This window comes from Microplitis mediator, chromosome 2, assembly GCF_029852145.1.
Source record: "Microplitis mediator isolate UGA2020A chromosome 2, iyMicMedi2.1, whole genome shotgun sequence".
Lineage (NCBI taxonomy): Eukaryota > Metazoa > Arthropoda > Insecta > Hymenoptera > Braconidae > Microplitis > Microplitis mediator.
Genome location: NC_079970.1, coordinates 20,963,430 through 20,986,887, shown reverse-complemented (window position 1 = coordinate 20,986,887; position 23,458 = coordinate 20,963,430). Strand labels below are relative to the sequence as shown.

The 23,458-nt window shown below is 27.3% G+C and overlaps 5 protein-coding genes across 7 annotated transcripts; 4 read left to right on the top strand and 1 right to left on the bottom strand.

The window, feature by feature from the left end:
• Positions 1–16: 16 nt before the first annotated feature.
• LOC130664185 (putative uncharacterized protein DDB_G0282133) lies at positions 17–3,710 on the top strand. The gene is made up of 3 exons (XM_057464002.1): positions 17–176; positions 270–1,887; positions 2,879–3,710. The coding sequence occupies exons 1-3, from the start codon at positions 162–164 to the stop codon at positions 3,331–3,333; spliced, it is 2,088 nt and encodes a 695-aa protein (XP_057319985.1). The 5' UTR covers positions 17–161; the 3' UTR covers positions 3,334–3,710.
• LOC130664190 (uncharacterized) lies at positions 3,467–7,803 on the bottom strand. 2 transcript variants are annotated; one of them, XM_057464008.1, is made up of 5 exons: positions 7,691–7,803; positions 5,766–5,956; positions 5,534–5,699; positions 4,000–4,206; positions 3,467–3,920 (listed from the first exon to the last, which is right to left on the bottom strand). In XM_057464008.1, the coding sequence occupies exons 2-5, from the start codon at positions 5,947–5,949 to the stop codon at positions 3,719–3,721; spliced, it is 759 nt and encodes a 252-aa protein (XP_057319991.1). In that variant the 5' UTR covers positions 5,950–5,956; positions 7,691–7,803; the 3' UTR covers positions 3,467–3,718. The 2 variants fall into 2 exon arrangements, with proteins under 2 accessions (XP_057319991.1, XP_057319990.1); XM_057464007.1 differs by lacking the exon at positions 7,691–7,803 and adding an exon at positions 7,590–7,607.
• On the top strand, positions 7,261–20,162 carry LOC130664186 (probable ATP-dependent RNA helicase DHX35). Of its 2 annotated transcripts, XR_008989322.1 has the most exons (13): positions 7,261–7,540; positions 7,693–7,907; positions 12,402–12,581; positions 12,802–12,942; positions 13,072–13,234; positions 15,197–15,358; positions 15,434–15,580; positions 15,658–15,799; positions 15,888–16,174; positions 17,353–17,658; positions 17,751–17,904; positions 18,602–19,877; positions 20,029–20,162. XR_008989322.1 is itself a non-coding variant. In XM_057464003.1 (12 exons), the coding sequence occupies exons 1-12, from the start codon at positions 7,510–7,512 to the stop codon at positions 18,726–18,728; spliced, it is 2,055 nt and encodes a 684-aa protein (XP_057319986.1). In that variant the 5' UTR covers positions 7,261–7,509; the 3' UTR covers positions 18,729–19,965. The 2 variants fall into 2 exon arrangements, 1 of the variants encoding a protein (XP_057319986.1); XM_057464003.1 differs by lacking the exon at positions 20,029–20,162 and having other exon boundaries at positions 18,602–19,965.
• On the top strand, positions 7,766–10,913 carry LOC130664188 (ceramide phosphoethanolamine synthase). Its single transcript, XM_057464005.1, has 2 exons — positions 7,766–7,907; positions 8,034–10,913. The coding sequence occupies exon 2, from the start codon at positions 8,390–8,392 to the stop codon at positions 9,476–9,478; it is 1,089 nt and encodes a 362-aa protein (XP_057319988.1). The 5' UTR covers positions 7,766–7,907; positions 8,034–8,389; the 3' UTR covers positions 9,479–10,913.
• Positions 20,163–20,173: 11 nt separating the features above from the next.
• Positions 20,174–23,229, top strand: LOC130664189 (acyl-CoA Delta-9 desaturase-like). The gene is made up of 5 exons (XM_057464006.1): positions 20,174–20,564; positions 20,680–20,810; positions 22,314–22,519; positions 22,628–22,813; positions 22,897–23,229. The coding sequence occupies exons 1-5, from the start codon at positions 20,345–20,347 to the stop codon at positions 23,144–23,146; spliced, it is 993 nt and encodes a 330-aa protein (XP_057319989.1). The 5' UTR covers positions 20,174–20,344; the 3' UTR covers positions 23,147–23,229.
• The last annotated feature ends 229 nt before the right edge of the window (positions 23,230–23,458 follow it).

The window sequence follows — 23,458 nt, the reverse complement described above, 5'->3', positions numbered from 1 at the left end:
TTTTAATAAACGACAATTGAATTTATCCCGCCAAAAATAATGTACACAATTATTCAAAGTATTTACTCACACTTACACATATTATAGAATTTAAAATTCCATTGAGAATAAATATAATCAGTAGTAAATAGTAAGCCGAGACAAAGAATTAATCATCAAATATGGCAGCCTACGAGGTACGGAAATAATTAATCAGGTATTAATGTACAAAAAAAATAATAATTATAATATACTCTGATTAAAATAATAAACAAAATATATTTTTACAGTCAAGTCGTTGCTACGCGTGTAAAAAATTATTTTGTTGCATTGACTGCTGTTCAAATCATATTAGAAAAAAACATAGTGCTCATCAAACACCCATTGATTGTCCATTGTGCCGTCAAGAACCACTGATAATACGTAGTTTTGATCATAATCAATTAAAAAATCATATTATATTCAATCATTTACCGCTTGAGTGTCTAAAGTGCGGGGAATTGTTTGATAAACATGAAGATTTAAAATTTATTGGTACATGTGACCGGCATCCAATTATACGAATAGAGGCACCGACTTACATTGAAGTAGGTGTCACATCATCATCATCATCAAGTTTTGCCGTCGATTTGGACTTGGCTGGATCAGTTCTCAGCAAAACACCTTCTGCAGATTCGTCAATAAAACGTAAATCCTTGTCATTCAGCGGCGACTATCGTCAGTTTGAAGATTCACCGCGTGAATTTACACGGCACACAAGTACACCGATGCAAGTTGGCTTAACAAGACAACTTAATTCATCAAATTTAAATTATAAGGGTGGTAATTTTTTTTTTAAAACGTCTAGTCGACATGTTGGCTCAGTACTGACTGTACATCATTGTGATAAGTCGGTTAATAATAATAGTGACAGTAATAATAATAATAATAATAGTGTAAGTAATTATAATTTTAATGATATTAATCCTGGGGAATTTAATTCCCAAGATAATTTAATAACAAAATCTTATTTATCAAATTCCGATCGTACGCCACTGAAATCTATTTTGTCTAAATCTTTCAATAAGGATACGAGTTATCAAGGTATTAGTAATAGTAATTTATTGAGAAGTATAACAGAGCGTAAATTAGAAGCGATGATGGAGTCTAATGATGAGAATGATGACGGGCAGGGTTCCAATCCTGGCAATTCTGGTGGGTCATTGAAAAGAGAAGCTGATTCATTAGAATCGACTGGGGAATATAAAAGTTCACGGAAAAACAGTAAAATTTTAAGTAAACGTGTAAGATTTTCAGATGAGTTTAGCAGCATTGAAGCGGATACAGACGAAGACAATTTGAATAATGAAGCTGAGGTGGAAGAATATTTTGAAAGTTGTCAAAGTTTCTCTGATACTTCTATCAGTTCAACGGAAAAAAATATTCATTGTAATCATACTGGTGATGATAAATTGAATGTAAATAAAAAAATAAATGGTAAGAGTGAATTAAATCAAGGAAATGAAAAGGCGGAAGATAATTTCAATCAAAGTCGTACTGGATCCTCAAGAGTCGTCATGATGGTTCTGGTTGAGAAAGCTGGTGAAGTTTATCCACGAGATCTTGCGCCGATCATCGATTCGGGTTTGGAAAGATTGAAGTCTGCGATAAATGCGTCGAGTGCGACAGAACTGGAGCTCGCTGCTGATAATCACAGTGATATTAAAGATTGTCAAAGTGGTTTTACGATGCTGTCAGTTGATAGTTATACCAAATTATCAACGTTGGAGTGCGTAAAAGTTGCTGATTCATCTTCAAGTGGTTCAAGCTTACAAATAAATCGATCTGTTGCCAAACAAAACATCAACTCTGGGGGAATTTTCGCTTCAGTTGCTAATGCTGTTAGAAATGTTTTCAAAAATATATCAGGTAATTTATTTTATTTAATTATTATTCATAAATCAGGGTGACCACGGACCGGGAAAACCGGGAATATCGGGAATTATCAGGGAATTTAATTCAACCGAGAAATATCATGGAAATGTCAGGGAATTTCGAAAAGTATCCGGGAATTAAATTCTAACAGTTAAAAATTAAGGGATATTAAAAAAATTTCAAATTTTAAAGTGATTTTCAACAGATTGTAACTCGAAGGAAAATGGTCAAACGACAAAAACAAAAAAGGCAAATTGTAGCTCCAAGTGTCTAGTTTTCTGATCTGGTCTTTACATTTTTTTATTATGTGCGGTTCCGGAGTACTCCTAAGAAAACTATCGAAAAAGAAATTTACCAAATTTTTGCTCGTCTTAAAAACGGTCTTCGAGCTTCAATAAATTTTTTTCGATAATTATGATTGATTTTTGATTGCTCCAGAACCGTGCATAATAAAAAAATATTAAGACCCAGATCAGAAAACTAGACACTTGAAGCTACAGTTTGACTTTTTGTTTTTATTGTACGACCATTTTCCTTCGAGTTACAAACTGTTGAAAATTACTAAAAAATTTGAAATTTTTTGAATATCCCTTAATTTTTGTAACCAGTGTATTTTGAATTTATTTAAATCATAAAATTTCTGATTAAATATTTTAACTTATACATTTTTAACATCGAATAATCAAAAGTAGGCAATATTAATTTATTTTATTGCCCTTTTTTCTGGTTTCTCGCATGATTTAATTATAAAATTTAATTATTAAAAATGAAAATATAATAAAAACTTTGAATATCTAAATGATACGAATAAAATTTCTAAATCAGGGAAAAAGGTGAAAAACTTTACTGGAAAACCGGGAAATATCAGGGAATTTTGAAATCATTTCTCTGTGGCCACCCTGTAAATAGATTCACTAAATTTGCACATAGAAATAAAATTTTTATTCTGGACTTAAAAAGTTAAATAAATTTAAATTATTACCAGGTTCATCCAGAACTACAAAAACTATCGGCCAATCGAGTTCACTAGGAAACGAACTCCAAGATGATTTATCAATAGATTCATGTGAAAGCGCAATAACTTCATTGTCACGAGCAGCAAAACGTCCACGTGAAGAAATTGAATTTATAACATCAACTTCTTCTTCTTCATCTTCATCTCCTTCATACGAGTCGCTGGTTGACGACAAAAGTGAACGTAAAACTACCGGTAATGATATTCGGAGTCCAGTTCTCAAAAAACCTCGCGGCTGGTACAAACAAGTACGCGGTCGTGAGCCAATTGCGCGAATGAAAAATGATTTGTCATCACCTCCATTACCACGTGGTGTTTCTATGGAAACTCAATGCTTCCATCAGGGTTCTTTGAGTACAAAAGATGCTGTCCTGCCTTTACCTGATCGTGCTCAAGTTAATCGTTCAACTCAAACAGACTTTTAAATCGCTGATTAATTAATTTATTATTTAAATATTTAATTTATTTTTTTTTTTGTTTATAATTGTTTATAGAAAAAATATTTAAATCGTATAAAAATTCATATTTATAAATTAAATTAATTTACTACAATTATTAACAGATATTATGTATAATCCTGAAGTTAGAAAATAATTAACAATTTTCGGATATTTTTTTCAACAAATCAATGACAAAAAAAAAAAACTAAAAATATGCACTTGTAGAAAATTTAAAAAACTATGAGTGCAATTTTTAAAATGATTTTTTTTTACAATTTGTCGTTTAAAAAAATCCAAAAATTATTAGACGTCGGTTAACTTCGGTACCATTATTATATTTATTAAATCACAATATTATTATTTTTTTTTATTAATCTTCTGGTTCTCCAATCCGATCGTGATGTTTTGTATCAATAATTATATCTAAATCAATCAAATCTCTGTGCCGTTTTAAAATATCTTTAAGTTCTGGGTTTTCTCTAATCAATGACGAAGCCACACTGATGAAATTTGATATCAATCTTTTCATCATATTTATTTTAGTTATTAATTTCAACGCTTTAGCTTTTTTTCTGTAATTTAAAAGTTCAAAATTAGTCACTTATTAATAAGTAAGACAAAATAAATTATTTTTTTTAATATCAAACTTACTGAGCAACCTCTGGATTTGATTCAGCCAATTTTTTATTACGAATGCCTTCTTTTATTTTTAAAAATTCATGATAATCTATCAGCATCTGATATGACTCATCTTTTAAATTTAACTCTTCATCCAGTAAATTACCAGACAATTGTTTTTTATACTTGAGAATTGAATCATTAAAATTATATATATTGCTCATAAGTAATTTAACTTTTCTGTAATTTAAAGTGTACAATAAAATATAGAAGATTGATAATCATTAAATTTTTTGGTGTTCACTTTTGCTAATTGATATTTTAAGTCTGCCACTACAAAAATTTATTATGATAGTAAAGTTAGTGGACATCTAACGATTTTTAAAACTTTGAAATAATAAATTAAAATTTTTATAAAATAAAAAAAAAATACGTGTCTAGACAATTCAAAATTCAGTACATGCATTTTTAAAAATTTTAATTATTTAATTTTTTTATATGTAATTTAAAAAATTGTCGTATGTCTGCTACATTTAAACTCATAAATTTATTTTATATTTAACAATTAATGATTTTTAAGTCAACAGACAAGTAGCGAACCTCGGATTTCTTTTCAGTAAATCAGTTACAAAAAAAAAAAATCTGAAAAAATGCACATGTAGAAAATTAAAAAAATTATAAGTGCAATTTTTAAAAATATTTTTTTTATAGTTTATCGTTTTGAAAAAAAAATCTAAAAATTACTAAGCCTCAGCTAACTTCACTATTATAAAAATTAATTAACATCCAGTAAGGGTCAGTTTTTCAAACCAGGTTTATTTTTATCCGGGTTTAAATTATTATTGCTGGTATATCCATATATTATTAATGTATATCTATACTAGCAATATTAATTTTAACCCGGATATAAATGAACCCGGTTTAAAAAACTGGCCCTAAATTATAGCCGAATTTTCAGTAGAAATCCAAAAACAAATAAAATTTATTACGCGTATTTTTTTTTTATTTTGCGGAAATTTTTTATGGTAAACTGATTAAAATTTTCTCTATAAAAATTTATTTGCCACCAGAGCTAAAAAAATTTTATGAGTGTGAATGTAGCAGACATTAGACAAATTTACAACTATAAATAAATAGGGTAAAAATCAAAAAAAGAAAATTTATAAAAAATGTAGTTATTAATTTCAAATTTTTTTAAATGCGCATTTTTCAAAAATTTTATTTCATTAATTATTTACTCTACTTATGAGTAATTTTAAATTTGTCTGATGTCTGGTATACATTCACACGATCCTAAAGTTAGCAGACAATTAACAATCTTTGGAATTTTGTTTCAACAAATAAATTTAAAAAAAAAAAATATGCACATATAGAGAATTAAAAAAACTATAAGTGCAATTTTTTGAATCATTTTTTTTTTATAATTTATCATTTTCAAAAAAATCCAAAAATTATTAGACGTCGAGTGACTTCAGTATCATCATTTACACCCATAAAATTTTTTTAGATTCTTCTAGAATAATTTGAAATTTTTGTAATAGTGAAGCTCATTTATTTGTAAATTTACTTGAGAATATCGGGATCAATATTTTTATTGTACAATGCTCGTTGGACAGCATAAGATTGATAGCAAGCTGTCACTGCGTTATCATTAATGACACTATTTGTTATATGATTCTGTAAATTTTTAACCAGCGCCGGTGCGTCTTCTTCCGTTGGATTTTCTATTGAATCTAAAAATACATTAAACGATAAAATAAATAACTTAATTTTCAGTAGTTAAAATTTTCAACACTTACTCAAACTCATTTTTATTTTCAATGTTTTAACTCTAGCAGTCAAACATTTTAATGATTCACGTAATTCACTAATTTTTTCATCAATTGGTTTATAATCATCTAGAGTTACTGCAGCAACTGGGAATTCAGTGATACTTTTATTTAAAATAAATAATGATCGTTTTAATTTATTTATATCTTCCATTTTTTATCTAAATAAATATTTGTTACTGTCATAAATAACAACAAAAATACATAACTTTCATTTTAATTTAAGGTTGGGAGTCAAATTATTTTTCCCTCCAAAAATTTCGGTGATCATTTTCTACTACAGTAGAACTTGAAAACAGACTTAAGGGCAGTCTGCGTTCCCCGCACTTTTTAAAAATTTTCAATTACTTTCGACTGTCATAAAAGTATTAAAATTTTACCAATTAAATAAAAAAAAATTGAACCATTGCTCCTAAAATTATGATACTGAAGTCAGCAGACGTCTAATAATTTTTGAATTGTTTTTAAAACAATAAATTATAGAAAAAAAATATTTTAAAAAATTGCATCTATAGTTTTATTAATTTTCTACATGTGCATATTTTTAGTTTTTTGTAATTCGTTAGAAAAAATTTCGAAAATTGTTAATTGTCTACAAATTTCAGGATCGTAAATTAACCGATGCCTAATAGTTTAAAAATTTTTTTAAAAATTGCACCCATAGTTTTATTAATTTTCTACATGTGCATATTTTTAGTTTTGTTTTTTTAAATTAGTGTTAAAATAAAATCCGAAAATTTTTAATTGTCTGCAAACTTCAGGATCAATTGTAATTTTTTTTTTAAATCTGTATCTCGGTAAAATTGTAACTACATTGTGTTTAATTCAACTAATGCTTAAAAATTTTCTTAGTTAATTATCAAAATGTTAATGATACCGTAGTTAGCCGACGTCAAATAGTTTTTGAATATTTGAACTATAAATTATAAAAAAAAAATGTTTCTCAAAATTGCACTTATAAGTTTTTTATGAGTGTGAATGTAACTGACAAGTGTCAATTTTCAAATTTTTGAATAAATCAATAAAATTATACTGGTTAGCCGACGTCTCATAATTTTTTGATATTTCTCAAAATGATGGACTTGAGAAAAAAAAATATTCAAAAAAATACTCAAAGTTTTTCAAATTTTCTATACATCCATATTTTTTTGTTTTTTTTTTTTCTCGTAAATGATTCGTTGAAAAAAAAAATTCGAAAATTGACAATTATCTGCTTACTTCAGGATCATTAAATAAAATGTAAATAGAATAAAATTTGGAAATGCATATGTTAATAAATGAGAAAATAATGCGCGCATTTTTAAAATTTCATTATTTTAATTTATTTATTTAGTATTTTAATAAAGTGACAGGTGATGTCTGAAAATGGCCTTAATGTCATCCTGCGAAAATGAAAACAAGCCTTAACAAAACATCAACAATATCTATAGCCTACATCTACAGCATGCATGTCCACATTCACACGCGTCATTCTATTTTTTATCATCACAACAATTACACATCACCTAAAAATATTATCATAACAAAAAACTCAATAACATAAATTAGAACTATAAAAAAATATGAAAATTATTGCTCAATAAAATTCAAAAATATTTTTATAACAAAGTAATGACATAAATATACAAATTTAAATTTGAATTATATAATAAAAAAAATAATAACAAATGACAAGACTTTGTATTTAAAAGGCTTTGAAATAAAATAAATTTCAATGACGTCTAAATTGAAATTCATATCTCCTGGTAAGTCATACATATAACATATAAATATATTAATAGATAATAAAATTACCATATAATTTTCATTTATGTCTTAACAAAATAAAAAATTTTATCACTTAAAACCGCGTAATTTTAAAATCATAAAAACATTATTAATAATAATTTCCTTACAGGTGACAGTTCATGGCATGAAGACAAACCCGATATCGACGCACACTCAGGAACTCAATTTATTTACAACGCAAATCATTCACTGGCATTAGATTTGCAACGTAAACGTCTGCCAATATTTAAAAGTCGCTCCGAAATAATTTATCTATTAGAAAATTATCAAACACTTGTCCTGATTGGAGAAACCGGCTGTGGAAAAAGTACCCAAGTACCTCAGGTAATTTTAAAACTCAACATCTACATCAATTATTTAATTTACATATTCATAAATATTAATATAAATTTAAAAAGATAAAGGTACATAAATTAAAAAATAAAAATCAATTAAAATTAATAATTACAGACACTGGTAGAAACATTTTGAATTATAGATAAATTATTTTAAATTAGTCATCTATTGTACATTGTGATTAATACGTACTATTATTAATACTATTACTATTACAATTATTATTATTATTATTATTAATATTAATGAAAAATTACTGATGAGTACAAGTCACGTATTTAATTAATGGCAATTGATGATGATAAGAAACGTTAGATAAGATAATACATTGGAAATAAAATTAAAAAAAAATTACACATATTGATATAACAAAAAAAAAATACTCATGGACATCTGACACAACACTTGGACTTCCGGATAGTAAACACGTTATTAAGTTTAAAAGTTTATAAAACATAATAATAATAACAATGGCCCACACGATAGAAAAACGTTTGATATTATCATTTTTTGTGGTATATATATTTTTTTGTGTCGCTATGGATCTACGTATGTACTATCGTATACAAAACTATTCAATAAGACCGACAAAAGATGGATTTAAATATGAGTCAACTGTACCATGTGACTTAAATCCATTTTGTATCGTGACAGTAAAAGGTTTGATGCTGGACTACTTGAATTTTTATGTACTCGGACCACTTGCAGCCCTCACTGACAGAATATTTTTGTTAAGTAAATGGGAATGGTTGTCACCAAACTACATAAGTTTATTTCATGTACTTATTGCCTGTCTGTCGGGTAAATTAATTTCAAGTAAATCATTACTGCATCGTAGAATTGGTGTTGTGGTTTATCAAGTACGTTCATGGTTGGATGACGTTGATGGATTGGTTGCAAGAAAACGTAAGCATATTGGCGGTGAACATTCAGATGTTGGAAGTACTGGTTATTATGTTGATGCTCTATGCGATTCACTTGGAAGTGTCGCTCTCATTATTGGAATATATTATTATCTAAAGTCCACATCATCTAATCGAGGACGAGGTGATTATGTCAGATTAAAATCCTCGGTAACTTCTATTGAGGACGGAGTTGTTGATCCATGCATTGATAAAAAAAAAATACGTTTTAATAATATTGTACCGACATTGTTATTATTTACCGGGACGTTGATTGCATCAAGTTTAGCATGGAATCGTTATATTGATTTGTATCAAAATTTGTTGGAAGGCGATTATCAAGTGTCGGCAGCTATTACAGAGGATGCTTTTTATTGCAAACAAACAGATGTGATACGGAGCAATTTTTTTTGGGTTGTAACGACGGCATGGAAACTTATAAATCCTCATGCTTTGACTGATTACATTTTAGTTGCTATATTTATTGATAAACTATGGGGATACATATACTCCGTCCGCTGGGTTGTTTATATTGTTATATTTATTTTTGTTTATCTTTCTGACTTTTATTACATACAAAATTATAGATATATATGGGGTATTGAATCTCCGGTTGCTGTTTCTGTTGAAAATATCAGTAACACAACTTTGACGTAATTAATCATTTGATTTATTTATATTGATCTACTGATAGGGGTTTTGATAATTAAAATTTTTTTTAATTTTATGCATGGGGTTGACCATAAAAAAAAATGAAAAATTTTCTTTAATTAACATTTTAATCATAAAAATAATTGAAATTAAAATGCAGCGTAAAAATATTTGCGTCGCATGCAGGTAAATATTTTTTTTTTGTAATTTATTATCTTTATTGATCAGTTTATTCCAAGGAGAGTAAAGAACTTGATTGTTAGCTTCTTTGCCTTGTCAGTAACCAGCTTTCTATATATTTTATTTATAAATTTATTTTAGATTTATTATTAATTTTTTTTTATCCATCAAACGGATTTATTTTTAATTAACCCTTCGTCCGTCGCGTTATGAACGCAGGGCCGCAATTTTTATTAAAAGATTATTTGAAAAGAAAAAAAAATTTCCGAGTCCTGTGAAACTTTATAAGTTCTTCTACTGTACTTTTTAGTATCGAATGAATGAATGATAATTATTTTTTCGATATTTTAAATATTTAAAAAATAATTTTTTTTGTTAGAAAACCTGAGAAATGCGGCGATGTTCCGCTGACGCGAGTAAACTCGGGAGTTGAATTTGTTCGGATTTTCTGCGCAGTGATGCCAGTTGCCACCAGTGACTTTTTTCGAGATCATTTAATTCATCTCTTTCTTTAATATTTTTATTTAATACAAAAATTTTAAAAAATTTTACTCGTATAAGCTTGTGTGGTTTTAATTTTTTAAAATCATAGTTATGATACTTGGCAACACTGCAATATTAAGTACGTAACGGCGGAACGCCGCGGCGCGACGGACGGAGGGTTAAATATTTTGATTAGAATCCGTTCGATTATTATTTTTAAAATAAATTTAAATATTTTAAATAAAATTTTTTATCATCACACGTGAGTAAATATTTTTAAGAAAAAAAAAAAACTTGTAATAAGAAAAAGTAAAGTCGTGGTACTGCATAATTATCAATTATTTAAATAAAATAATGAATTAACATCACGTTTGTCTAGTTCTAAGAAAAAAGTTTCCATTTATTTATACTAATTTTTAATAATTAAAAACTAAAAATTATTCTTATTAAGAATTCAGCATAATTGCAATGAACAAGAAGTCGATTACTTTAGTTTTGTAAACAGAACTGACTAATATACGATAGTCTTGCCTTATATTAAAATAATATAGATTGTGAATTTAAATCTTTTAAAACTAATGAATAAAAAAGAAAAAAAAATAATTTTACTAAAATACATTTGTAATTAAGAGTGAAAAATAGTTTTGAAGCTTTACAGATCTCATGTAATTTATCTTTAAGAATAAAGTGCGATTATATTTTTAAATCCATTATTTTATATATTAAATATATGTAAGACAAACTCATACGATTGTGAAATAAATTTTTATAAAAATTATTCATTGGCATTTACTCAAATTTATCCTTACACTGTAAAAAGACGGGTGTTAAAAATAGACTCAATTTAACACCGGTGTAATCGGTGTAATTTAGCGGTGTTAAGTCGGTGTGAAAAAATTCCATGCATAGAAATCAGAAAACAAAATTTATTACATATAAAAAAAATGATCCTGAAGATAGCAGACAATTAGTAATTTTCGGATTTTTTTTTCAACAAATAAATTACAAAAAAACAAAAACTAAAAGTATGCACATGTAGAAAATTTTAAAAACTACAAGTGCAATTTTTTCAAATATTTTTTTTTTTATAATTTATTGTTTAAAAAAAAGTCTAAAAATTATTAGACGTCGACTGACTTCAGTATCATAAAAAAATATAAAAATTTAATGAATATTATCTAGAGGAAATTTAAATTTTGATATGTACTCATTTAAATAACTATTTATGTTATACCCAATTTATTTAAAAATTACACAATTTTACACCCAACATTTCAATCACCAATAATTTAATTAATTAATAAAAATACTGTAACTTTCGTGATCGAGTGGGTAAAAATATTCACGAGGTAAAATATTGTCAACAAGTCAATTGACAAGAAAATAATTTAAAAGTGATTGCTTTTAATTGATTCAACTAAGTAACAATTTAATTAAAGTAAAGTATCGTACGATAGTAATTAAGACTAGTAATTAACACGAACATTGTGAGTATTGTTTTGAAACCCTGAAGAATTTAATGACGAGTTCTTTTAAAAATGTGTCACTGAGTCACACTTATCTATTAGATGAAAATTAATTAAAAAAGTTTATTTTAATTTGCTGGCGTAAATTGAATGATGAAAAAAAAACGTTTAAGGGCATTTTTAAATCGTGCCCCCACTTTTTAAAAATTTTCAATAAGCGTATCAAAATTTTATCAATTAGTTTAAAAAACAAATTAAAATTAATGATGGAGTATTTAATAAAATTAAAGCATTAGTGGAAAAATGAAAATTTCGCTGAGATAAAGATTTTTAAAAAAATTAATTACAGTTGACGTCAATTGGGAGTTAAACGAAATTTGGAAAACAAATTCCAGTAAAATCTTCATGTCACTTATAATTCGAATTTTCAAATTTTGTAGGAAAAAATTTCGTTTAACTCTTAATTGATGACAACTTTAAGTAATTTCTTTTAAAATCTATATCTCAGTAAAATTGTCCTCTTATCAATTAATGTTTTAATTTGCTTTTAATTAATTGATAAAATTTTGATACGCTTATGACAGTTGAAAGTCATTTAAAATTTTTAAAAAGTGGGGGCACTTTATCTTAAATAAAAGAAAATTTAATGTTTTGTTTTTGTTTTTTGTTTTCTCTTCTCTGATTTATTATCATAAATCTAATTATTGTCTCTGCTCTAGATTAATTATTATCATTATTTTTATTTACAAAGTAATTATTTAATTAAAATAAGTAATTTTATTTTTTTTTTTGTTAAATAGTATTTAGTAGAAGCAGGATGGAGTGCAGATGGGAAAATGATTTGCATAACAGAGCCAAGAAGAGTTGCAGCAACTTCCTTAGCAAATCGAGTTGCGGATGAACGTGGTTGTATTCTCGGTACTGAAGTTGGTTATTCTATAAGATTTGACGACTGTACTGATGAAACCACCAAAATTAAGGTGAAATATAATTATTTATTATCTATAAATTTAATCCATTAAAAAAAATATCAAAGCTCTTAAATGATAAAAATAATTACAAAGAATTTGATAATAATTTTGAACTTCTTCTTTTAATTGCTTCAATAAAAGAAAATAATTGAGCAATTAATAATAAATTATTATTATCTTGTGTGTTTGTTACTCAATTAATTAATTCATTTTTTTAATTTTATTTCAGTATATGACAGAAGGAATTTTGTTAAGAGAAATGATGAGTGATCCCTTACTTACTAAGTACTGCATTATAATACTTGACGAAGTACATGAACGTACTTTATTGACAGATATAATTATGGGATTATTAAAAAAAATAATACGAGTTAGTAAATAAATTTATTATTTATAATTTATAAAAATTGTCTTATAAATTTAAAAAATGAAAAGACATTTTTTATAATTTACTTCTATAAATAATTTCAAATAAAAAATAAAATTATTTATTTTATAGAAACGAAGGGATTTAAAAGTTATCGTTTCTTCAGCGACTGTTGACGCTGAAGAGTTACGAGATTATTTCAATTTAAATGCATCGAAAGATTCAACAAAAAATACAGCAACTATATTAAGTGTTGAGGGACGTTTATATCCTGTTGATATATTTTATGTAAAAGGTAATTTATTTATTTATATATAATTAGAAAATTTATAGTAATATGGACATGGAGGTGACAACGAGAATTTTAATTTTTTTATTTATTTAAAAAAAGGCTGTGATTTTAGTGAGATAAAAAAATTTTAGAGGTCGTTAATAATTGTTAAGATATATATATATATATATATATATATATATATATATTAGGGTGGCCCAAAAAAACCGACTATATTTTTTTTTTTGAGTCTCTTATGAAAATTTGTTGATTCAAGATGTTTTAAGAAGCCTCTCAAAAAATCAGCTAGATAAAAAATTTTCAAGAGGTCGCTCACGAATTTTCAAAATATCAAAAATGATCGAAATTCGGATTTTTTTGTTCTAAATTTCTTCTTTCTCGTGGCAGCTATAGTTTAGATTTATAAAATCATGACTACGCTGAAAATTTGAGCCCAAAATTAAAATATTTAAACGTCGCTCAAGAATTTTTAATGTTTTCGAGTACTGTCTCTTGGATGTTTTCGAGCGACCCTTGAATATTAATAATAAAGCTTCTCAATTTTTTCACCATCAATTTGTATCATGATGAACAAAAATACAACCCGAGATATATAAATAATAAGTTATTTACATACTTTTTTATTTTTTAATTCAATTTTTAGGTTTTTTTGCTTATTCAAAACTTACCTAATTTTATTGTTTAAGACCGTCCTGTATATTTTCGGTTATGCAAAAGTTATTTTTGAGTGAAATGACAATAATTGAGTTATAAAAAAATACAAAAACTAATTCAAAGTATTAGTTACATATTATCAGTTAATATTCAAAATTCTTGAGCGCCGTTTAAATATTTTAATTTTGGGCTCAAATTTTCAGCGTAGTCATGATTTCATAAATATAAACTATAGCTGCCACGAGAAAGAAGAAATTTGCAACAAAAAAATCAGAATTTCGATCATTTTTTATATTTTCAAAATTCGTGAGCGACCTCTTGAAAATTTTTTATCGAGCTGATTTTTGGAGAGGCGTCTTAAAACATCTTAAACCAACAAATTTTCATAAGAGACTCGAAAACAAAAAATAGTCGGTTTTTTTGGGCCACCCTAATATATATATATATATAATAAAATAAGTAATCCATGAAATATAAACAACATCATTTAATTTAATTACTTAAAAGTAGTAATAAAATAAAAATAAAATAGAAATAAAAATAAAAATTATGAGTCCATTAATATTTTTTATCAAAAACAATTATATATATATACACTATGAAAATATTATTCCTGATGAGCAAAAAAAATTATTGTGCAAGTTTGAGCCCTTATTCAAGGTTGAAGTTGAGTCAAAACGACTTCTATAACCTGAATAACTTTCGAAGGAGTGAATTTAGCAAAAAATGTTAAGAGACCTTTTTTGCAGACCATTAAATTTCCTTCAAGAATATGTATCTTGACTAAAAAAAATTTTAATATTTCTAGTAGTTACAAAAATCCAAAATAGAAACAAACAATTTAAAAAACAAATCAACGTTTAAGGCACGGTTACATGGAAACGGCTCGATTTACGCCAATTTACTAAGAGAGATTTTTTGTAGGGAATTCAATTTCCTTTAAGAATATACATTGCTCAAATTTTTCAGATAGATGATTTACGAGTTTTGGGTAAAAAATGAAATTTCTGTCAAAAAACTAATAGTCGTAACGATACACCTCTTAATATCAATATTAAGGGCTCAAACTTGCACAATAGTTTGTTTTGGTCATCAGGAATAATGTTTTCACAGTATCAAAATAAAAAAAAAATAGTCGATTTTTTTGACCCAGTCTTATATATAAATATATATTATCTGCATTTTTATTGTAAATTTTGTTATTTAGTCAATATCAATTGAAAACCTAAATTATTAAAAAAAATGATATTTAGAACCAATACAGAAAACAATTAAAATCTCATTCATATATATAACTTATGAATTTCACAGAACCAGTACCTGATTATGTAAAAGCAGTAGTGGATACAGCATTAAAAATTCACGAAACCGAAGAACCTGGTGATATTTTAGCTTTTCTCACTGGTATGGATGAAGTGGATCGAGCTGTTTCTCTTTTATCTGAGCATGCAGATCTCATCAAAGAAGGAAAACGTAATTAGTCATTACTTATTTATTCAAATATCATTATCTTTAGATTAAATTTAAAAAACATTTTTTTATTCACAGATAAAATTGTCCCACTACCAATGTATGGATCCCTACCGAACGCAGATCAATTGAAAGTATTTTGGAAAGCACCGAAAAATACACGAAAAATTGTTATTGCCACAAATATTGCCGAGACATCAATTACTATTCCAAATATTGTTTACAGTAAGTATTAACTTATATATTTTTAAATTACCGAGTTACTGTATTACACAAATTAATTTATTATTGATTTCCAACAGTAATCGATTGTGGTTTCGCCAAAATTCCATGGTTTGATGTTGATACTCATACAAACAGTCTGATTGTTGCTCCAGTATCAAAGGCATCAGCTGATCAACGCGCTGGTCGTGCCGGTCGTGTTCAATCAGGAAAAGCCTACAGGTAATAAATCAATCGATCAATTAATTAATTAATTTATTTATTTATTTAAATGCTTATTAATTATTAATATTTATCTAATTTTATGTAGACTGTATACTGAAGATGCGTATGATGATTTCATTGAATCAAACCCACCACAAATGCAACGTTCAGATTTGGCACCAGCTATTTTACAACTCAAAGCACTAGGAATAGATAATGTATTAAGATTTAATTTTCCATCAGTACCACCGAGTAAAAGTTTAGTTGCTGGACTAGAATTACTTTACGCTTTAGATGCTATTGATAGAAACGGTAACTTGACAAAACCACTGGGATTTACAATGGCTGAAATGCCACTAGAACCAGTATTTGCTAAATGTTTATATACTTCAGGTAATAAAAATAATAAAAACCCAAAAATTTCCCGCTGTTTCCGAGCTCAGAGATCTCGAAGACATTTTTATTTGTAGATCTTTGAGCTCTTCGAGTTAAAAAAAAAAAACGGATGGACCAAAAAAAATCCATTTCGCTGAAAAAGAAGTAATTTTTGTCCGACGATATCTTAGGAATTAATCGAACGATTCGCGCCTGCTTAGAGGCAATCGAAAGTAATTTTTGAAACTCAGCTTTTATTTAATTTTGAGGCAAATGAGTTGAGTGGTCTACGAGTTATACAAAAAAAATTTTTAATTTTTATTTTTCGTATAACTTGTAAACGAATCGGCCGATCGACTCAAAATCTAGTAATATGTAAGTCTTGATAAGTCCTTTGTATTGCCGCCAAAAATTTTCAAATCGGTTGATTCATTCGTTCCACAGATATCACGCGCACAGAAAAAAAGTTATCTGGAGTCAAGAAAATATTTTAAAAGACAAACGTTTTCGGGAATCAAATCCCCTGATAGCCACCTTAAGTTAACTTCAAGCTATAGCCGTATTCTGAAGGCAACTTAAAGGAAAGCGTTGGAGAGCAAGCAGTTACCTTTAAGTTGACAGTAAATTGTCTGTAAACTTGAATTCAATTTGTTTACAAGTGTTACTGTCAGACAATGACGTTAAGTTGATTGAAAGTTTTACTTGAAATTCACGGCAAGTTCTTCTGTCAAATTACATTCAGATGACGGTCGTAGATTTGCATCAACTTGCACGCAAGTATTATCCAGCCGAGGCTTGCCAGAAACTTGTCGTTGTTAGCCGTAGATGCTTCACTGCAGAACTTGCTAAGCAATTATATTTAGAGTGTAACTATCAGGGTCAAGATTTTTTGAACCAAGAAAATTTATCTTGATCAGAGGAAATTTCTACTTTATCCGGGAAAATTAAGGTTTGAAAAAAAATTTTTTTGAATCAAGAATATTTACTTTCAGTCGATAATTTTTTTTTCTGTGCGCGCATCCATTAGAAAATGGAATAGTGCAGAATGAAAACTGGATTTTCAAAAATCGGGTCTTCCCTTATTTTGAAAATTTTAAATTATCATAGCGGGAAGTTAAAAAAAATTTTAAATAAGTTAAGATCTTTGAAAAAACGATAAATAATGAATCGTTGATTTTAATGTTTTATAATTTCAGGAGAAATGGGTTGTTCTGATGAAATATCAACAATACTATCAATGCTTCAAGTACAAAATATATTAATAAGACCATCAAGTGGTCAAGGATCTATAAAAGCACGTATCGCACATAGAAAATTTGAAGTTGAAGAAGGTGATCTAATTACAATGTTAAATATATATAAAGCTTATGAAAAATATAAATCATCAAGTTGGTGTCAAAAATATTTTTTAAATGTCAAAGGATTGAAACGCGCTACGGAAATACGTAAGAAAATGCGCGTTATGATGAAAAATTTAAATATACCAATTACATCATCTAATGGTAATATAAAAATTTGTATTTTAATTTATTCATAGTATTTTTAATGTATTGATGTATTAATGTATTGATATGTTTTTATTTTTTTATTTTAGGTGATTTGAAATTAATTTTGCGATGTCTCACTGCTGGTTTATTCCCGAACGCCGCATTTTTACATTACACTGGTGTTTATAAAACAGTTAGAGGTGACAAAGATTTATATATACATCCTAATAGTTGTCTATATACAATTCAACAACCGCAATGGTAAATAAATTTATGTAATATTATATTAATGAGAACAGTTTTAATATTACTGCGGGTTAAATTTTGAATTAATTATAATAATTTCTTGTCACGACTGATTAATTAAAAAATAAATATTACAAATTCTATTCTACCCGAGTAAAAAAAAAAGTTCGATCAGAACTTTGAAATTTGAGACGAATTCGACCTTTTTCTAATTTTCATAAAAATGAAAACTATCAAAAAATTTCTGCCATTTCCGCGACTTAAACCTGAAATTTTTTTACTCGAAAAAATCGTAAAATTTTTTACTTTATTGTTAAATTCTATCCGATAATTTATGTATTTCTTTATTGATTTCAGTATCGAAGTTTTACAAAAGTTAGAAAATGTCTCAATTGTCTCCTCGATTAATCGTCCATTTTTTTTTCACACGGTTATGTCATAAAACGAATAGTTTTAAATATTAATATATAAATATACATAATTTTATAATAACAATCTGTTTTTTTTACCTCTTGAACTTGAATTTAAAATCGACTATTAAAAATATGCGAGTATTTTTCATTAGTTATTTAAAATTATTTTTTTGAAAGCAGTGATATTTTAAACCTCAGTAATACTCACATCTACCTCATTATTGAATAGTAAAAATAATTTATTAATAAATTATAAAATTTACAGTTAAATAATTAATTATCAATTTTTTTTTTTTCAGGATATTATTCTGTGAAATATTACAAACAACAAAAACATATATGAGAGAACTGACTGTCATTAATCCCGAATGGCTTTTAGAATTAGCTCCACATTTTTACGAGCGAACGGCTTTGAATTCTTTATAAATCTCGTCACTAATTCCAAAAGGATTTATATTTTTATACGCTCTTTTGGCAGTCATTAAGTTTAAGATCAAAAGGGCATACAATTTTTTTTTTATTGTTAACCATATCCTCCTCGATCCTGACGCCCCATATAGGGGACAATTTTGCCAAAGTCGGCAATATCTCATGAAATATGCAGATTAAAGGAAAAAATCGTAGGAACAATTTTGTAGGAAATTAAATTCTTGACAAAAAAAGTCATGTTCATTTTTTTTATAAAATGTGTATTTATGAAGATATTTTTAAAAAACTTTTTTAGATCTGACGAATTGAGCATTTTAAGGATTACAAATTTGAAAATAACATTTTTCTAAGTATATAGAAACTACAACAAGCATTAATGATTGATATGTTACGAGTTACGAAGTTGTCTATATTTAAGCAAAAACGTTATTTTTGACATTCGTTATCCTTAAAATGCTCAATTGATAAGATCTAATAAAGTTTTTTAAAAATATCTTCATAAATACACATTTTATAAAAAAAATGAATATGACCTTTTTTGTCAAGAATTTAATTTCTTACAAAATTGTTCCTATGATTTTTTCCTTTAATCTGCATATTTCATGAGATATTTAAAAAAAAATCGTGATTGCATCGAAAAATTAACTTTGTTCATCCTGCGGCACATGTTCTTTTTACTTAAAAAGAAAAAACCAAATTGCCCACGTATTTTTTTACTAAAAAGAAGCTTATTATGGAGTTTCTGAGAAAATTTAATTTTGAACGACCACTCTAATAAGTATACTTATAAAAAATGATTCAAATAGCAAACGAAATGATGCCTCGGGACTGAGGAGGATATTGTAGACTTATTATAAAACTGAAATTTATTTTTTCAATTTTTAGCTGTAAAATAAGTCTATAAAATGATTGGCAATAAAAAAAATATACGCTCGTTCGGAATTAGTAACTCAAAATGATTATGATCATTATTTTATTTATCAAACATTAATTAATGAGTGAAATGCATTTATTAATAAACATAAATTGTAAATAATGTAAAAATACCACTAACTTTGACTATAAATTTATTCACATTACGATTAAGTGTTAACGAGATTTGTTTATGCTGTTTAATTACACGAACATCAGAAAATTCGTTCTGAGGTAAAAAAAAAAATGAAGAAATTACTAATACGTTTTGAATTCAATGAGCGGGGAATGCACGCGCTGGCCTGCGGTGACGTTTTTGGATTTATTAAACAATTAATTCAATCATGATGATTAATTCGGTCATATATAAATATTTATATTGCAGACAATAGGAACTTAAAGTTCACACATCATTCGTTTCTAGTATTAAAAAATATGTTCAAACATCACATGATTTCTGAATTACTAAGCACTCAGCTATTATTGAAATGCAATTTACAAATTCTTTGTCATCGAGCACTCAGTTTGGTTGCAAGTTTCTGAAGACCATCACCTTTGGTGAAACAAGAAAATTTATTTAGTCAAGTATTTTATATAAATACTTATTTTATTTTTATTATCATGATCATATGTATTAACTTAAAATTTTTATATTAACAAGTACAGTTTTGTTTATAAAAATTTAAAAAATCAAAATTATAATGGCGCCTAATAATTTGACGGTCCGAAAATTGCCCTCTGGGAATAATAAAATAGATAATTGTGAAATAACATCAGTAGAAAAAAAACCTAGAGCATGGTACCAATTTGAAACTGACATTATTTGGAAAAATTCTATTTTTATGATTGGTATTCATTTAATATCTCTGTATTACACCATAACTTTTCCTTACTTTCAACGTAAAATATTATGTGTGTGGAGTAAGTGTTAAATAATTATATAAATTATCAATAATTATTAATATTTCATGTTATCAATATCCATCTATGCCAAGTAAGTAAGTAATTAATTAAAGTTAAATTTATATATTTTTAGTATTTGTTATGGTAATAATGTCAGGATTGGGAGTAACTGGAGGAGTACATCGTCTGTGGACTCATCGTTCTTATAAAGCTAATGTACCGCTTCGTATTTTTTTCGCAACTCTTTATTATTCTGCTGGCCAAGTAGGTTTTTTTTTAATTTTATTTATTTTAATTGATTAATTGTCTATTAAATGAATCACTAAATTATGAAATAAGAAAATTTTGTGACTGTAAAATACACTTGGTGTAAAAAAAAAATGTTAAAAGTTTCCGCATTGGGAATTTGGAATTGAATTCTTTATTAAACTTTAAAAATTGAATCCCCATCTCCACTTTTTAAAAATAATCTATGACAACTGTCATGACGGTATTAAAATTTTAATAGTATATTGTGTGACTAGGGATGAAACAAAACGATTTCAGACCAGGGTGAAGTTGGCTGACACCACCCGCAGGTGGAAATCGTGTTTCATCCTGAGTTACACACTAGATTTTTTATGATTACTTGCATTGGAACTTAAAGTTTCAGTGTCAGCAGCCAGTCAGAAACAAGTTAATTTAAGATCAATGGTGTCATCAACTATTAAATTGTCATTTGCAATTTATAATTAAGCAGAAACTATAAATACTATTTATTATCAGAACTGTCATTTACGTAAATAAAATTAATGCTGAAATTACTATTAAATAAATGACAAGTATCAGAGTTTAAATTGCGAAAGCCTCCAGTCACCGGGCAGAAACATTATTTTCTTCCCAAGGGACAAAACAAGTTTGTTTCTGCCCGCTAACTGAAGACATTCAAAATTTAGGTTGCGTAACAACATATCCGCGGACAAAATGTCTGCGACAAAATATCCACAGACAAAATAACCACATGACAAATAATATCCGATGAATAAAATATCTATGGTCAGAATATCCTGAAAATGAACATACCAAAGATATTTTCATTTTCAGATATGAATTCATCAGATCAAAATTTTCATAGTTAAAATAACAGTAGAAGAAAGTTATTAAAATCATATTTTATAAACATTTATCATTTAATTCATTAAATACTTCATGCGAAAATACATATAGTTGATACATACATAAATAGGTGTGAAACATAGCGCTCTTTTTTCATTAATTTTGTGTGTGTGCAAAAAAATATCTACGAACAGAATATCTTGAAAATTGACGTAACAAAGGGATGAAAAAATATACCCACACAATTGTTTAATCAATTGAATTTTTTTACGGATATTTTGTCTACAGCTTTTTTGTCTGCGTATATTTTGTCCACGGATATCTAAGCGTGTCGGTCCCGTTACATTAATTAATTGCTAATATTAATTCGCGGCATTGGTCTGAAATTATCTTCTTTCAACTGGCTGTAGAGACACTGAAACTTCAAATTTCGATGCTGGTATCATGAAAAATTACTTACAGTTGTTCTCCATAATTAAACGAAATTCCTCAAATAAATTTAAGTTTTTCAATAATTTTCAAATTTCGTTTGACTCCTAGTTGATAACAACTAAGTAATTTTTTTAAAATCTATATCTGAGCAAAATCGCAACTACCGTGTGAGGGGAAGGGGAGAATTGTCTGATAATACTCTTAGTATATAGTGATTTAATATAAATTATTTAATTACAGAACAGAATATTCAATTGGGTAAGAGACCACAGACTTCATCATAAATATACAGACACAATAGCAGATCCGCATGATAATAATCGAGGCTTTTGGTTCAGTCACATCGGATGGCTGATGATTAAAAAAAAACCCGAAGTACGTAAGTACGGAGCTGGAATTGATATGAGTGACATTTTAGCGGATCCAGTTGTTCAATTTTTTGACAAGTACGTTAACTTATTTTTTCTAAACTTTATTAAATTTTATCAATTATTACAAGAGATATAAATTATATATTTAATTTAATAATTGTAAAATTACGTTTTTACTTACAGAAATTTCATTGTTCTCAATACTTTATTGACCTTCGTCATACCAGTAATAATACCTGTATATTTTTTCAATCAAGACATAAAATGGTCAATAATATCACAAATATTCTTGCGCTATCCTTGGACTTTGAATATTACCTGGTCGGTTAATAGCTTCGCTCACATGTTCGGATATCGTCGCTATGACAAGTGAGAATAAATTAAAAACTTTGAATGTCATGTCAGAAATAATATTTGCATTTATTTTAATCATTTATTTCCGTTATCAATAGGAATATCGGGCCTGTGGAAAATATATGGGTAGGCTGGGCTGCTGCTGGTGAAGGCTGGCACAATTATCATCATGTATTCCCGTGGGACTATAGAGCTGCTGAATTCAAACACGTATTTCTTAATACTACCACTGATTGGATTGATTTCTTTGCCAAACTTGGATGGGCCACTGATTTAAAAACAGCAGATCCTCAGCTTATAAAGAAAGTTGTACAAAATAAAGGTGATGGCTCGCACCCGCACTATTAACAAATTTATTAAATCAATATTTTATTTATTTAATTATTTATTATTGCATTATGTTTATGAAATAAATATTTTATTATTTTAGATTTTTTGTCTTGTTATTTAATATACTTACGTTAAGGGGAAACGCCACCGGACCTCTTTCTCAAACAGAAAGAGATACGGACCTCAAAAACAATTTTTTTGAGTTTTTCCGCGAAAATGCATCGTATTAAGCAATAAATGTTCAGATTTTTGACAGTTATTCCTCAAAAAGACAGTTATGGGCGACCTCCGATGCCAATAGTCACACAGTGCCCACGGTCCAAAACGATC